Genomic DNA, 14,127 nt, shown 5'->3' with positions numbered 1-14,127 from the left:
GATAATTTGCCTTTCAGTCTTGTTTCCAAGTTGCAGCAGCATGTCATACTGACATATTTGCATCAGATTTCAGTGCGTCCAACAAAATGCTGCTGCCAGACAAGTCAAAAAAGAAATTTCCACTACTCCTCTTATATCATGAATAAGAATACAACAATGACAATGTAACTCATGAGGATAGATAAGTGAGAGACAAGATAAAGTTAACACATCACAGATGTTTGATTCAGGACTTGCGTAATAAGCGTTTGAATGATCCCCGTCCTCATCACACCCTGCCATGTCTTCGATTCTCCAGGAGAAAGCTGCTAAGTGGAAGACGTCTGACGGTCAGATGGACGGGCTGACCACCAACGGCGTGCTGGTGATGCACCCCCGAAACGGCTTCACACAAGACTCCAAACCGGGCGTTTGGAGGGAGATCTCAGTCTGCGGCAACGTCTTCACTCTGCGGGAGACCCGCTCAGCACAGCAGCGGGGAAAGATGGTGAGAAAAGATGCAAAACATGCAGCGCAACATTCACTGAACGCGGCCCGTTCAGCGTGCTCAGAACATTCAAAACAGAGGTTTAGATACTGAAAAATGCTCTCAGTCAGATTGCATTCATGTATTTCTACGTTGCTGCTTTGGAAAGAAGCTTTTGGGATTCCTAAAGGCTAAAACAGGCTTTTTTTAGAAAACCACATGATGATGATGATGACGTCACTAATCACAACAAAAAAAAGAGGCCTTTCTGTCTTTCTTTCTGTCTGTGGTTCTGTCTTTCTTTCTTGCGTCCCCTCCCCTCACTCCAACTCGCAAACTCTCACACTCTCGTACCAACTCTGTGACTCAGGCAGCGGGAGGCTCGTCAGGGCTTAACACCACCAGGGGGTTATCGGGATGCCATCCCCATGGCAACAGGTCCGGCTGTCAAAGCTGCGTGTAACAGGACCTTGTAAGGGGATCCTCCTGCTCACGTCAGAGCCTCTCAGCCAATCATAACGCTCTCGCCGTCTCCTCAGCGTGGCCACCTGTGGCATTCCTCTGATTGGATTGAGGTTGTTGGTGATGTGTTTGATGAGGGTTTTTCTCTCCTCTCCATCTCGCCACCCACAACACACACATCATCAACCGCCAGCACACAGTCAGCAGTCCTAGCATTAATCCGTCTCTTTATCTGGCGTGCCACCTGTTTCCAAGTCTCTCCAGCGCAGCACAAATTAACAGCTCTCTTATCTGCACCTGCCCTTTACCATCCAGAGAGTTAACTGCGTGTGCATTATCCACCACTACAGGAGCCACTCATTATTTCACACTTGATTGACAATTAAGATAGTCAGCTGTGGGAAAGCACAGATTTTCATTATGTACGGTGACAGAATTCATGGTGTTTAATTGTCTGAAGGCACACAGGACTGGAGACCTCTGAGTGGAGTCTCGTCCTGCCACAGAGAGGATTTTTAAAATCATTTTGAGGGATTATGTTAGTTTACTGTATGATTATGCAGAAAAAAGATTTACTAGAATCAAATATGGAAACTTCAATTAATCTGCTTCTGCAAATATATCTTCTCTGTATATCAAATGTCCAAATGATACATTTATGTTGTATATTTTTTTCATGATGGTGCTCCCTACTTTTGGATATATATTTGCAGCCAATCAAATCACTTGATGTTAAATGATACTTACGTAAGGCAGTTATAGTAATGTCATATCACAGGCGGAGCAGAAGGTCACATTGGGTGACACAGCATCCTGCTATACAACACAACCACAGATTCTTAAAAACAACAACAAGTCCTTTTCTTTTTCATCTGACAAACATGAAAACAGGTCTTTTGCTAACATCAGTTTGCAGGCTAATGAGCTGCAGCAAAGCATGTAAACAAACCACTTTTGTTTGTTTTCAGGTTTCCTGCAGATCATTAAAAAAATAAATTCATGAGTGCAAAAATAAAGCCTTAAATGGTGTTAAAGCGTCTTGACTCAGACTTTCAAAAGTCTTAAAAATGATAAAACATGGGAAAAAAAGATTTTTTTTTCTGATGGTGCACAGACACATGTCAACATAGTTTGCAATATATGACAAAAAAACAAAAATTACAGAATGCCTCTTGCAGTTACATTATGTAGATTGGGATAGTGAAACCAATAACAACAGTAATTTGTTTCCGGCCAGGACGTTCAGAGCAGAGAGTACACTGTCTGCGCTAGCTGTCACTGTGCCCTGAACAGCATGGGGAAGTGCAAATTCAACAGAAATCGGCTTTTTAACCCAGATTTTGTGGCATGGCTGACAGTGGTACAAGGCTCGGTGTATTTCGTGCAAGAACTCAATGGGAATTAAAATCGCCAAGTGAACCCACCAATGAACGGCAGATAAATCCCTTCTCTGTTGATGTTGGTTCATGTTTTTGTTTTTTTTTTTGTCTCAAATTTAATTACGTGTGGCATTTAAAAAAAAGTCTTTCGATAGCTTAAATCCGACTTGCCTCAGGCTGTAGGGAGTCTATATTTAGATGTTGGTGTGGCTCTTATTTTTCATTACCACTAACAACTTGCTGTCTGCACATGACACGTAGGACACAATGCATGTTTGGCTGATTTGTCCCCGTTCCCTCCTGGAGCTCAGCCTGCCAGCTGCTGTCAATCAAACCGAAACACCAAAACTCCTCTCCAGCCAGGGAAACACAGCATTTCTAATACACCCTTTACAACCATCCCATATTATATATTATATAAAAATACACCATAACATTAAAGAGGGATAAAGGGATAAAGGACTTACTAAATGTGATTTCAGCTGGTCTTTAGCGTATACAGTGTTTCTAAACCATTTTCTGTGTATTGCATGCGCCCCTCACTGCTCTGTAAATGGGATAACTGCCCTGCGTTAGCGAAGGTTAACAGCTGAAGGACTTTCTGATTGAATGGGCGGAAAAACGTTGTCTCAGCAAGTTTGCCAAAAAGCTATCTAGGCTAACGTGTGTAGGCATGTGTGTGTGTTAATAGGCACGTGAAGGGTACTGCTGAATAAATTTAGAGCTTTAAAGTCCTTTGTTTGTAATTTTGCCCGTCCTTCGATAGTTTTAAAAAACATCAATCGTCAGAAAAACATGACACGTACTGAGAGACAGCGATTCAGGCTTAAAAAATAATAACATTTGTGTTTTAGTGGATGTTTTTGTTTATTCCAGACCAGGCGATATTGCAGTAGTCAGTGTGAAGTAGAGATGAATAATGTTCAGCAGGTTGTTTCAGTTAGTGGACGGACTCACTCAGCTTTGCCAACAGGGCAGCTGCCCTTCTGCAGTTGGGACACAAGGTTGAAGCCAGCTTAATTAGGAATATCTTACAGTGCAGTTCACACACACACACGCATGCATGCATGCATGCACGCACACACACACACTCACACACACACACACACACACACACACACACGCACTCTCTCACTCAGCAGTTTTCAATGAGCCGGCTGTAGGGGCTGTTGTGAAGTTTAATAAATGAGCCCAGTGTCTGAGCTCCTGCTGTGTTTAATAAAAGCCTTTGTGCTGATAAATGATTCGCTTCTGTGTAATTTAATTATAACTGTGTGTTGAGGGTGAGAGCGCGTGGATGTTTACACGGATTGACTCGGCCCGGGGCGCTTAAATCATTTAACTTGACTGTGGTTATTTATTGATCAGACAAACAGTTTTTCACATTGTCATCGTTGACGTGGCGTTGGGTTATTGATTTGAGGAGCAGCCGTGTGACTCAAATGTTTCTGGTTTGAAATCAGCTGAACAGCTGGGAAAATCTGAGCAGGGAGGGGGGAAAAAACAACAACAACAACTGTTTCCCTCGAGCGAGACACTGAACTCTTACCCGTTCCAGTTGAGCAGCTTATTGGCCAACAGTGTGGTTTCACTGGGCAGATGTGGATGTGTGTTACTGCGTCAGCGTGCGAGAGAACACAGGCGCTCAGCAAACCGGGGACAAATGAAGGTTACAGGCTGTCACCGAGAGGGACGCATCAACCTGTGGCAGTGTTTGTGTTTGCCCCGAGCAACGCAGTGACCTCAACAGCAGCGTCAGTGCGAGTGATCTCACAAAAAACCCTGGGAGCTCCCCTTTTCTGTTTATCTTTTAAAAATAGTTTCTTTTTCCCTCTCTGCTTAGTTTTTCTTTCTTCCCTATTTGGTTACCTCCGCGTCTGATCTCTGCTTCATCAAGACTGTAGTTTACTTAATTTCCCAGCTGCTTTCTGATTCCCTCACCCGCCCAACCACCCCGTCGTTGTTCTTTCAATTTCCTCACGTCATCCTGCCTCCAGCTGTCGGCCCCCTGAATCACACAGCTGTCTGAGGGAGAAACGCTGCGTTACACTGCCACCTACTGAGCTCACATGAAGACTACAAACCTCAGGCAGTTATCATAAATCTATCTGTCCACAGCCCAACTTCTAGAATAAATGTTGTCATTGTACGTTTCTGCAAACCACGGATACATTTGCACGCGTCAGTGCAGCAAATATATTCAACTTCAGTTTCATGTTGCGTAACTGTCGTGGTTAACGTGACTGGAGCATACATTAGGTAAGAGGACAAGGCAGGCCGCGTCTATCACAGAGGCTAAAATCAATTTAATATAAGTGTATTTAATTATATTTTTAAAATATTTGAAAAAAGCCTGAAATAAATGAAAAAATACCAGCTTTTCGTTATCTTTAAATATCATTTTGAACTGAATATTTTTGTAAAAAGACATATTATGTTGTTTTTTTTCCCCTACATTTTAACCACAACAAAAGAAACACATTTCCTTTTAATCTCTTTTTTAGCTTTTGGTACAGTAAACTTACAAACATTTCTCAAATCATATTTACTCTTTTGTGTTTAAAAAAAATCTTTGTAAACTTTCTGGGAGTGAATATCTTTTTTCTCTGAACATTATTTGGATTATTATATAATATACAAATATAAGATAAATGATTTAGTTATTGAAAATTATTGAAATTATCTGGGGTTGGAGAGGTCGCTATGATTCATGACCTCAGTATTTCTAAAATCTCGGCTATAGCCCTGATTATCTGTTCTTGTTTGATATTTATTGATCTGAGGGTTTGAACTGCAGTATTTTGTGTTTTAATACCACTGTCGTCTGTAGTAACTCACCTGTATCACGTCTCTCTGTTCCAGGTGGAGACTGAGAGTCAGGAGCTGGTCGACGGCTCTCTCATCGACCTTTGTGGCGCCACTCTGCTCTGGCGCACCGCTGAAGGCCTGTCCCGCACTCCCACCCTCAAACACCTGGAGGCGCTGCGGCAGGAGATCAACGCGGCCCGCCCGCAGTGTCCCGTGGGCTTCAACACGCTGGCCTTCCCCTCCATGCGTCGCAAGGACACGCCGGACGAGAAGCAGCCCTGGGTCTACCTCCAGTGCGGCCACGTGCACGGCTACCACAACTGGGGCAACCACCGCGAGGAGAGGGAGGGGCGGGAGGGCCGGCAGAGGGAGTGTCCCATGTGCCGAGCCAAAGGGCCGTACGTGCCGCTGTGGCTGGGCTGCGAGGCGGGGTTTTATGTGGACGCCGCCCCGCCCACTCACGCCTTTAACCCCTGCGGCCATGTTTGTTCAGAGAAGACAGCGGGCTTCTGGAGTCAGATCCCGCTACCGCACGGCACGCACACCTTCCACGCCGCCTGCCCCTTCTGTGCCCAGCAGCTGACTGGTGAGCAGGGCTTCGTCAGACTCATCTTCCAGGGACCCCTCGACTAGCGGGGCGACTTCCCAGAATCCTTTGGGTGACGCAGAGCGGGAATATTTTTTTGTTAAGACCCTGCGATGAAAACGGGGAGCTACACAGATTTGTTTTCTTTCCTCTGCAGTTAAGATGAAAAACTTTTTTCTGGACTTTTTGTCTCTCTCATTTTTAAGTGACCTTTGTATTGCTTTTTCATGAATGACGACAAAGATTTCTATATTTTCACGTGAAACCAGAGACACAAAAACCAAACAGAGAACACTGCTGGGTAAACCTTTTCGTTTGTTTCTCGGAAAGAACTTTCAACATCAGTATTTTTCTAAATTACTAACATACCGTAGTGCAAACATACGGTTTTTGTTCGTGTTTATTGTTGCAATATACATCTGTGTACATCTCTTAGAGCTAATTTAAACAAAGATGTTTATTTATGGCCCAGGAACCATCGCTTCATCCTTTATCTGTCAGATATGCCTAACTTCAATACTATTTAGCATTTTAATTTGAAAATACAGTACATTATTAATCAGATATAAAGTTTAGGTGTGTTCTGAGGGTTTCGTTCAGTGTCTTTTCCTCCCATGTTCGCCCCTCAGATCTGTTTGTCGTATTTATACACCCCCGTCCTCTGGCGTGCTCTCACTTTGTGTGTTAACCCTTCAGTTGTACTTCTCGCCTTCTCACATTCAAAGCAATAGATTTGGAACAGAAACCTCCTGAAGCATCATGGGAGTCTATTAGGCATCTGTGCAACGCTCAGACGGCCTGAACTGACTGCTCCCTCCCTTTAAAGTCCGAGTGACGCTGGCGAGGATCACGTTAGCCATGATACCGCAGCTATGTAGCACACACAAACACACACACGTATACATACACAGACCTGGTCAGATACTTCTTATTATAGTGAAATTGGAAATAAATTTGCACACAGAAACAGATATTGTAAAAATGACTGCTGCTTATTCCTTATTCTGCTGTGATGTTTGGGATTCACCTGCACAGTTACAGCAAGGATGACCCTTGTTTTTCCATATACGGTATTTTGATAAGTATTATTCTGATCTTATAAATTAAGGTATTTATACTCATCTTTTAGCATCTTGCAGCAACATATTGACTGTTTTTAAACTAGGTATTTAAATGAAAACTTCCTCTAAAGTCAGCCTTGTAAAATGTTTCAAGCTGGTGACGACATGAGTTTTATTTTGAAAAACGCTGCACTGTTTCAGGCACAATTTGTGAGGAGGGGGACTCTCGTCTCTCTCACCTAAACTCAAACAGTGCAGGATGTCCCATCCATCTGAACACGACACAAGAAAAACTGTAGCTGTTTGACTCAGGTGTGATCCACACAAACACACGCATGGTTACACAATCATCTGTATGGATGTGTGTGTTGACTCATCAGGGCTTTGTGTTAATTTGTGCTCTCCAAACATTGTGTTGAAGTGGTCCCATGGAGCATTTAAGAGCTCTACAACACCAGTTTAAATGATCAGGACCGCCTGTTCTCTGCATTGACAATGATGGAAACTCTTGTGTTTATATATTCTGACAGCTCTCTAATAATAGTCACAGGGACTAAACAAGACGGCGTCGTAACAAGCACGTGGTCACCAACAGATTGACTTGTGATAAATGTGGTACAAGTTAATCTAGTCTAAAAACCGGTCGACCACAGTTAAAAAGGCCTGAGGATTAGTTAACCACAGAAACAAACTCTTTGTTTTTCCCTCGCCTAAATTTAGCCCAACTTCGGAGAGATATTTCGCCACTTTTGCAAGAAACGAGCACAAAAAAGATGATGTGATGTGACTGAAAGCTTGATAACAGCAACTAAATGGACCTTATGGTTGAATTATGTCAACTACTGACAAAATATACGGCAGTGTGGACCCCTCACGCTAACAGCAGAAATGACCGTCCTGATATTTCACACATTACGTGAAAGCACAAATTCTCCCAAAATCCTGCTGAAGGCACACGACACATCCTGCGTCCAGTTTACTCGTAAGAACGAGACACACGCTCGTACTGTAGAAACGTCCCAACAGTGAAGCAGCTTCACTGATCAGTCACTTCCAAACTGTCCACAACCATTATCGTCAGTATACACAGGAGTGTGTGTGTGTGTGTGTGTGTGTGTGTGTGAGAGAGAGAGAGAGAGATTGTAATTTATGTGTCCATGATGATTGTATGTGTGCAATTTAAAGTGTGTGTGTGTGTGTGTGTGTGTGTGTGTGTGTCCGTCCGTCCACATACACACAGTATCATTAATCACTCCAGTGCTCGGACTGCAACACACTAGCTCACCTCAGGGAGAAAACGTTGACCTGTGTCGCATCACACACACACACACACACACACACACACACACACACACACACACACAGCTAAGGACTTTTGAGGATACCTCATAACTAAAAAAAAGTCCATCTGGATTTAAAGTTACGTCTCCACCAGTTTTTGTTTCATTTCACTGTGAGGCGTCGTGTCTCTCTGTGGACAAAGCGTGTTAAGGGCTTCACTCTGTCTCCGTACTGTTATCTCGGCCCTGTTTTTACACGAAACACGTCCGCCTCCCTCCTCTCTGCTCTTCTCCTATCCCTAGTCTTCTCGTGCTTGTAAAGACGAAAGCAAAGAATGTTTCCAGCAAACACTTTTTTGTAACAACTTTAAACAATAAAGTGTAAAAGTGACATATTTCAATGTGTGCAGAGTTATGATTTAAAAAAAAAAGTCTTTCTTTTGGTCCTTGGAAGCCGTTAACAGAGAGGTGGGTGTGTTTTTTAAGGCAGGAAATGGATTTACACATTTGTTAGACCTTGAGGATACACAGTTGGATTTTCTGAGAAATAATGAATGTAATTCTACTTTGGACAACATACAATACTATGACTTTTTATGCTATTTTGGACCAACTTCTATAGTATGACAATTTTTGATGACAAACTACTATTTGTAGTTTTTGGGTCATTTCTGACCACATACTCTACTATGATATTTTTGTGAAATTTTGGGTCATTTTTGACGACATACTATACTATGATATTTTTGTGACATTTTGGGTCATTTTTGATGACATACTGTACTGTACCCAAGGCTGTGTTTAGACCGTCTGGCTTTTATTTTATTTTCTATTTATAAAAGTTAGAAACTCAACTGGGCTTATAGAAATACTTCACAGAAGGGGACACAATAAATTACAAGTAATAAAATAAATTACAATACTTTGATACTTGGTCCTAATTTAGCCCAAACAACGAAAATTGGTCTATGTTTAGACCTTCTGACTTGGCCCTAATTTAGCCCAATAAAAGACACTGAATATTAGTCTATGTGTAGACTGTCCGCTTTTGTCCTAATTCAGACCACAAAAAAGACATTGAAAATTGGTCTATGTTTAGACTGCCTAACTTGGTCCTTGTTTAGCCCAAAAATAGAGATTAAAAACTGGGTTGTGTTTAGACTTTCTGTTTTTGTCCAAATTTAGATACAACAATGAAAATACAGTCTCATACAGCAAATGTGGAAGTTTTCTGAACATTTTGATTGCTGTTTAAATACTTAAATATACAATATAAATATATTCACTGCGTATTTACATTCTTTGGATGACACTATAGCTAACTTTAGGTCATTTCCATCGTTACACACTTATATCCATAACGCAGACTGACCCCGCCTCCCGCGCATGTCAGTGACAGATGGATAGCGTCACGCGCATGCTATGGACCGCCAGATTTTGAATGTTCTGACCGTTAACTTTGTGGAACTTTGTGGACGTTAGCTCGGCTGACCGTTAACTTTCTGGACGTTAGCTCGGCTGACCGTTAACTTTGTCGATGTTAGCTCGGCGGACGTTAACTTTCTGGACGTTAGCTCGGCTGACCTTTAACTTTGTCGACGTTAGCTCGGCGGACGTTAACTTTCTGGACGTTAGCTCGGCTGACCGTTAACTTTCTAGACGTTGGCTCGGCTGACCGTTAACTTTCTGGACGTTAACTCGGCGGACGTTAACTTTTAGCTCGGCGGACCGCTAACTTTCTGGAACTTTCTGGACCGCTAACATGCTAAAGGGATCCGTTTCGTTTGGTGAGTATTTCAGAAATCTGACAACATTTTCGGTGTCATTATTGCGGTTAAAAAGGGCAGTACTATCATTATTTTTTAACTGTATTACTGATGTATTTTAAACTGTGATGTTATACTGTGGGGAAAATTGTTTCTGTGTGATGGCCAAACCAGTATATTTCGGACAATTTGAAACTGTTTTTCGTAACTTCAGTACCACTGACATGTTTGATGCGGTGCTGCGTCATAAGGTAACGGTAGCTTGCTAGCTAACGAGCTAATGCAACTTTAAAGTAGCATTACTAGCTAATGGTGGAACAAAACAGTGGGGTTTCGTCCGGGGGCGTCCACGTTCATCGTGCCTGATTTATGTTCCCGTCAGCTGGTGTTAAAAGCCTCGCCTCACCTGGTTAAACCCACAACCCGTGATTTAAAAAGTTGTTTGTGAACTTAATATTTACTTCAACCACACTAATAAACTTAAAGGAGATCTCATGCCCAACTGTAACATCAAACAGAGATGATTTCGTAATTTTCAGGATTATTATACATATATTCACGAAAAAAACACTCGATTTTTAGAGGGTTATCCACAAGCTAGGCTACTGTTACCATGTCAACAAACAGGAATCCCTCTCAGCTTCCATACACTCAATTGTAAATTAAACATTTATTGATAAGGTAAGGTTCACTTAAAATTAATGACAAACTGATGTTGGGGTTTTATCATTTAAGGTTAACCAAGTAAACATAAATGCTACCAAGCCGGTTTCTAAATGTAAAGTTAGCTTCTTATCAGTTAGTTAACGTGAGCTAGTTTCGTTAAGGTGGTAGGGGAATAAGCCGGGTGATGAAGATAATATGAATATTGTTTTAAAGAAACTTTTGCAAATTGCATTGCTGGTCAACTAATATGTCATTCCCACTGCAATTAGCGGCTGCACGTGGGTTTTTTTTAAACACCGGTAAACATGCTAAATATCTGTATTACCACTGCCACATTTACTGCTGGAGAGCGGGTCGGACTTTCTGTCAGCTGGCATGTATGTGTGCGTGCATGCATGTGTTTGTGTGTGTGTGTGTGTGTGTGTGTGAGAGAGAGAGAGAGAGAGAGAGCGTGTGCGTGTGCGTGCGTGTGCGCGCGCGCATACGTCTGCGACGTCACAGACAGGTAGGAGAACCGGTAAACAGTAGACAGCAGCAGAAACAGAGGTGTTTGAAAACTTTTCAGGAGTTTCTTTTCGTTATATATCTCTTACTTATTAAGTCCTCCTTTCAAACTCGGTGAAGATGTGTCTGGATCGGTGTTTTGGCTGCTTAGGTGGACACGGACAATAATTAGTGACAGCGCGTCATTGCATCTCGCCGGTTAAGCATCTGAAAATCAATAACATTAGCTAATGGAGGTTATTTTGGTGAGCAAGAAGGCTGAGGATAAATGAATAATCATAATATAAACGCATAAATCAATATGTCTTCCAGTAAAATAAAAGACAAATAAATAATGGACATTGACAGAAACAAACAAACTAAAAATTCACACCCATATCATATCACAGGGTTTCACCAGGTTGTGGGTGGTCTGGCAGTGGAGGCTACTACCCCAAAAGAAGTAATGGAATATGTTTTATGTTTGTTTTTGTTTTTTTGTTTTTAATTTTGTTTTGATTAATTATTTTTTTTAGATAGTTTAGTTATTGAGTTTATATTCCCCCTTTTTTGTATTTGTGTTCAGCTGACGTGGTAGGGGGATACATTAAGTTTTTTTTAATTGTACAGTTTTAAATAGACACATTTTGTTTGTTATATCAATAAATGCAGTACTTCTTTATCAGTTGTCTCACTTATAGAGAAAAAAAATCATTCTCATTATCAACCATGAATTTACTATTATTCATTTACTGTGTTACAAATTTAGCATTATATTGTCAGTAAATTTGGGTAAAACATAACGTATTTTCAATGTAACATGAGGTCCCTAGGTAATAACAGTTCCATGCAAATGGGCCTTATGTCTGTGTTGTGTTTTTGGCTGCTTTGCCATGACTATCCCTTTATATCTCCTTATTCTTTGTCTTTCTAACAGTCCACACTCCGTCACATGGTCTACGCTGGACTTCTGGACTCTAAACCAGCACCCCCACACCAGACTGAGCTACCGCCACCAAACTAGATCTACGAACAGTAAGGGCCTTTTTTATTTTCTATAAGTCTGTGTTGTGTTTTTGGTTGGCAGCCATGCCAACCGATCTGTTTGGTTATTGATCGTGGCCGCAGTACCATGACTACCCATCTCTCATCTCTGTAACTATCCCTTATCTCTTTTATCTCTCTTTTACCTCTCTATCTCTCTGCCTATCTCTATTCCTCATCCCTCTTTATCTATATATGGCTGCTGTGCCCTGACTCTCTCTATATCTCCTCTCTATCTGCTGTGAGATGTTAGTGTCATTTATATATTGCCACCATAGAACTATGAGTTTCTATCTGTGTTCTAAGACGTTTTGAGATATTGAGCTTCAAAGTTTTGCATTCATAATTGAAAAAATTATAAGAAGGTTTTTTGTTTTCTAAATTAAAGGTCCAAAAATACATATAACTTTTATGAAACACCTCACATAATGTTAAGTTGTCAGAGAATAAGAATAATAACGTGTCAGATATAATGCAGAGGTGGGGGTTTGTGTTGTGTCTGGTTGGTTTGATTATGTGTCACGGCCGCCGTGCCATGAGTATCTGTTGTCTATCTGCTTTGATCTATTAGTTTAGATATGTATGATACAATAATTGTCAAATTTGAATATTACTCTGTTAGTACTATTTATTACACACATACACACCCACATACACACACACAGGACCTATAGACATGCTTTAGTTGCAGAGAGATGTTAGACTGATGGAGCTGACACATACTCAGAGCTCCAAGCAGTTAGAGCTTCAGTGCCTTGCTCAAGGGCACCATTCTCCAGTTTCCAGGCAAGTCCCTGCAGACTGAGCTATTGCTGCCCAGCAAGGATTACAAAAAGTAAGTGCCTTTTTTTCGGTGTTTTGTTTTTGGTTGGCCGCTGTGCTGACCGATCTGTTTGATTATCTGTCATGGTCGCCGTGCTGTGACTATGACTATCCCTCTATATATCACCCTACAGTGTCTTTCCCTCAATTATATCTCCATTTATCTCTAGCTCAGGCTCATCTTTCTTGCCTCTCACATAAGATCTATAGTGTTTTTATTTTCTTAAAATCTGTCGTGTTTTTGGTTGGACGCCGCGCCAACTTATCGCTTGGAGTGATCTTGTATGGCCGCCGTGCCATGACTGTCTGTTATGCTTCTGTATTGTTTAGCTTAAATCAATATCGATACAATAATATATATTTTAATTATTAATCCCTCAATGGAGAAATTAATTTTTTTCACTCTTGTAATTCTTGTATACACAGATACACAAATACACACATTGACACACTGGACCGATAGGCATCTCAATAACTGTAGAGTGATGTCAGAGAGATGGAGCTGCTACATAGTGAGCGTTTCGAAGCAATTAGGGCTTCAGTTCTTTTTGGTTTTCACCATAAGCATTCCAGTACTTATACAACCATACTACACTGTCAGAAAAAGTGGTACGGTTGGGGTACATTCATGTTCTTTAAGGCACAACTGCTGTTGATGTACCATCAAAGGGTCATAGTTGGTCCAAAAGATACTATCATGTACATGTTTTTAGGTTGAAAGGGTACATATAAGTACCAAACTGAGAAAAGGTACATCCGTACCATTTTTCCAACATTTAGGGTTACAAATATGGAGATGTCAGCCTGTGACCAAAATGTTGTTGGGAGATGGGATGGTCATTGTGCAAGGAAATTTGTGAAGTTCAGTTAGTTATCTATATAAATAAAGTTATTATTAGAATTATTTTATTATTATTATCTCTCTGTTAAGCCTAGGTTCTGTGGTGGGGAAAAGGGCCTACTTTATCAATGCTAGTGAACTTAGGAATACTCAGCAATGTAGTGAACAGAACATTTGATTTCTATCGCCTGTAGGTCTACCAAACAATGTTTTTGACATAGTATACTATGCAGACTGCACTGACATTTTCCGACGTGCCATAACCCCCCCCCCTTTTTTTTTTTTTTTTTTTACATACTATACTTTACTTCTTTACAGCATACTGACAATTCCCATTCTTCAAAGGGTTATGTGAAGATGTTTTTGCAGATATCCAACAGGACACCTTGACTTGCTATTCTGGATTAGATCATTGATGAATTAAGTGATTGAGGGTGTAGTGACACAACAGACGACATGAACG

At 41.2% G+C, this 14,127-nt stretch overlaps 1 protein-coding gene across 2 annotated transcripts in view; it reads left to right on the top strand.

Annotated features, from left to right (window-relative positions):
* Nucleotides 1-8,437, top strand: part of peli1b (pellino E3 ubiquitin protein ligase 1b) — a 47,265-nt gene extending 38,828 nt beyond the window's left edge. For both annotated transcript variants that reach the window (XM_088086163.1, XM_042501828.2), the window contains exons 6-7: nucleotides 299-487; nucleotides 5,170-8,437. In XM_088086163.1, coding sequence (XP_087942289.1) covers nucleotides 299-487; nucleotides 5,170-5,748 — 768 coding nt within the window. In that variant the 3' untranslated portion in view covers nucleotides 5,749-8,437. The remainder of the gene's footprint in view (nucleotides 1-298; nucleotides 488-5,169) is intronic.
* Nucleotides 8,438-14,127: the final 5,690 nt, after the last annotated feature.

Source organism: Plectropomus leopardus, chromosome 13 (genome assembly GCF_026936395.1).
Source record: "Plectropomus leopardus strain MGB_pleo_1.0 chromosome 13, ASM2693639v1, whole genome shotgun sequence".
NCBI classification, from domain to species: domain Eukaryota; kingdom Metazoa; phylum Chordata; class Actinopteri; order Perciformes; family Serranidae; genus Plectropomus; species Plectropomus leopardus.
This window is presented reverse-complemented; position numbering and strand designations above follow the sequence as displayed.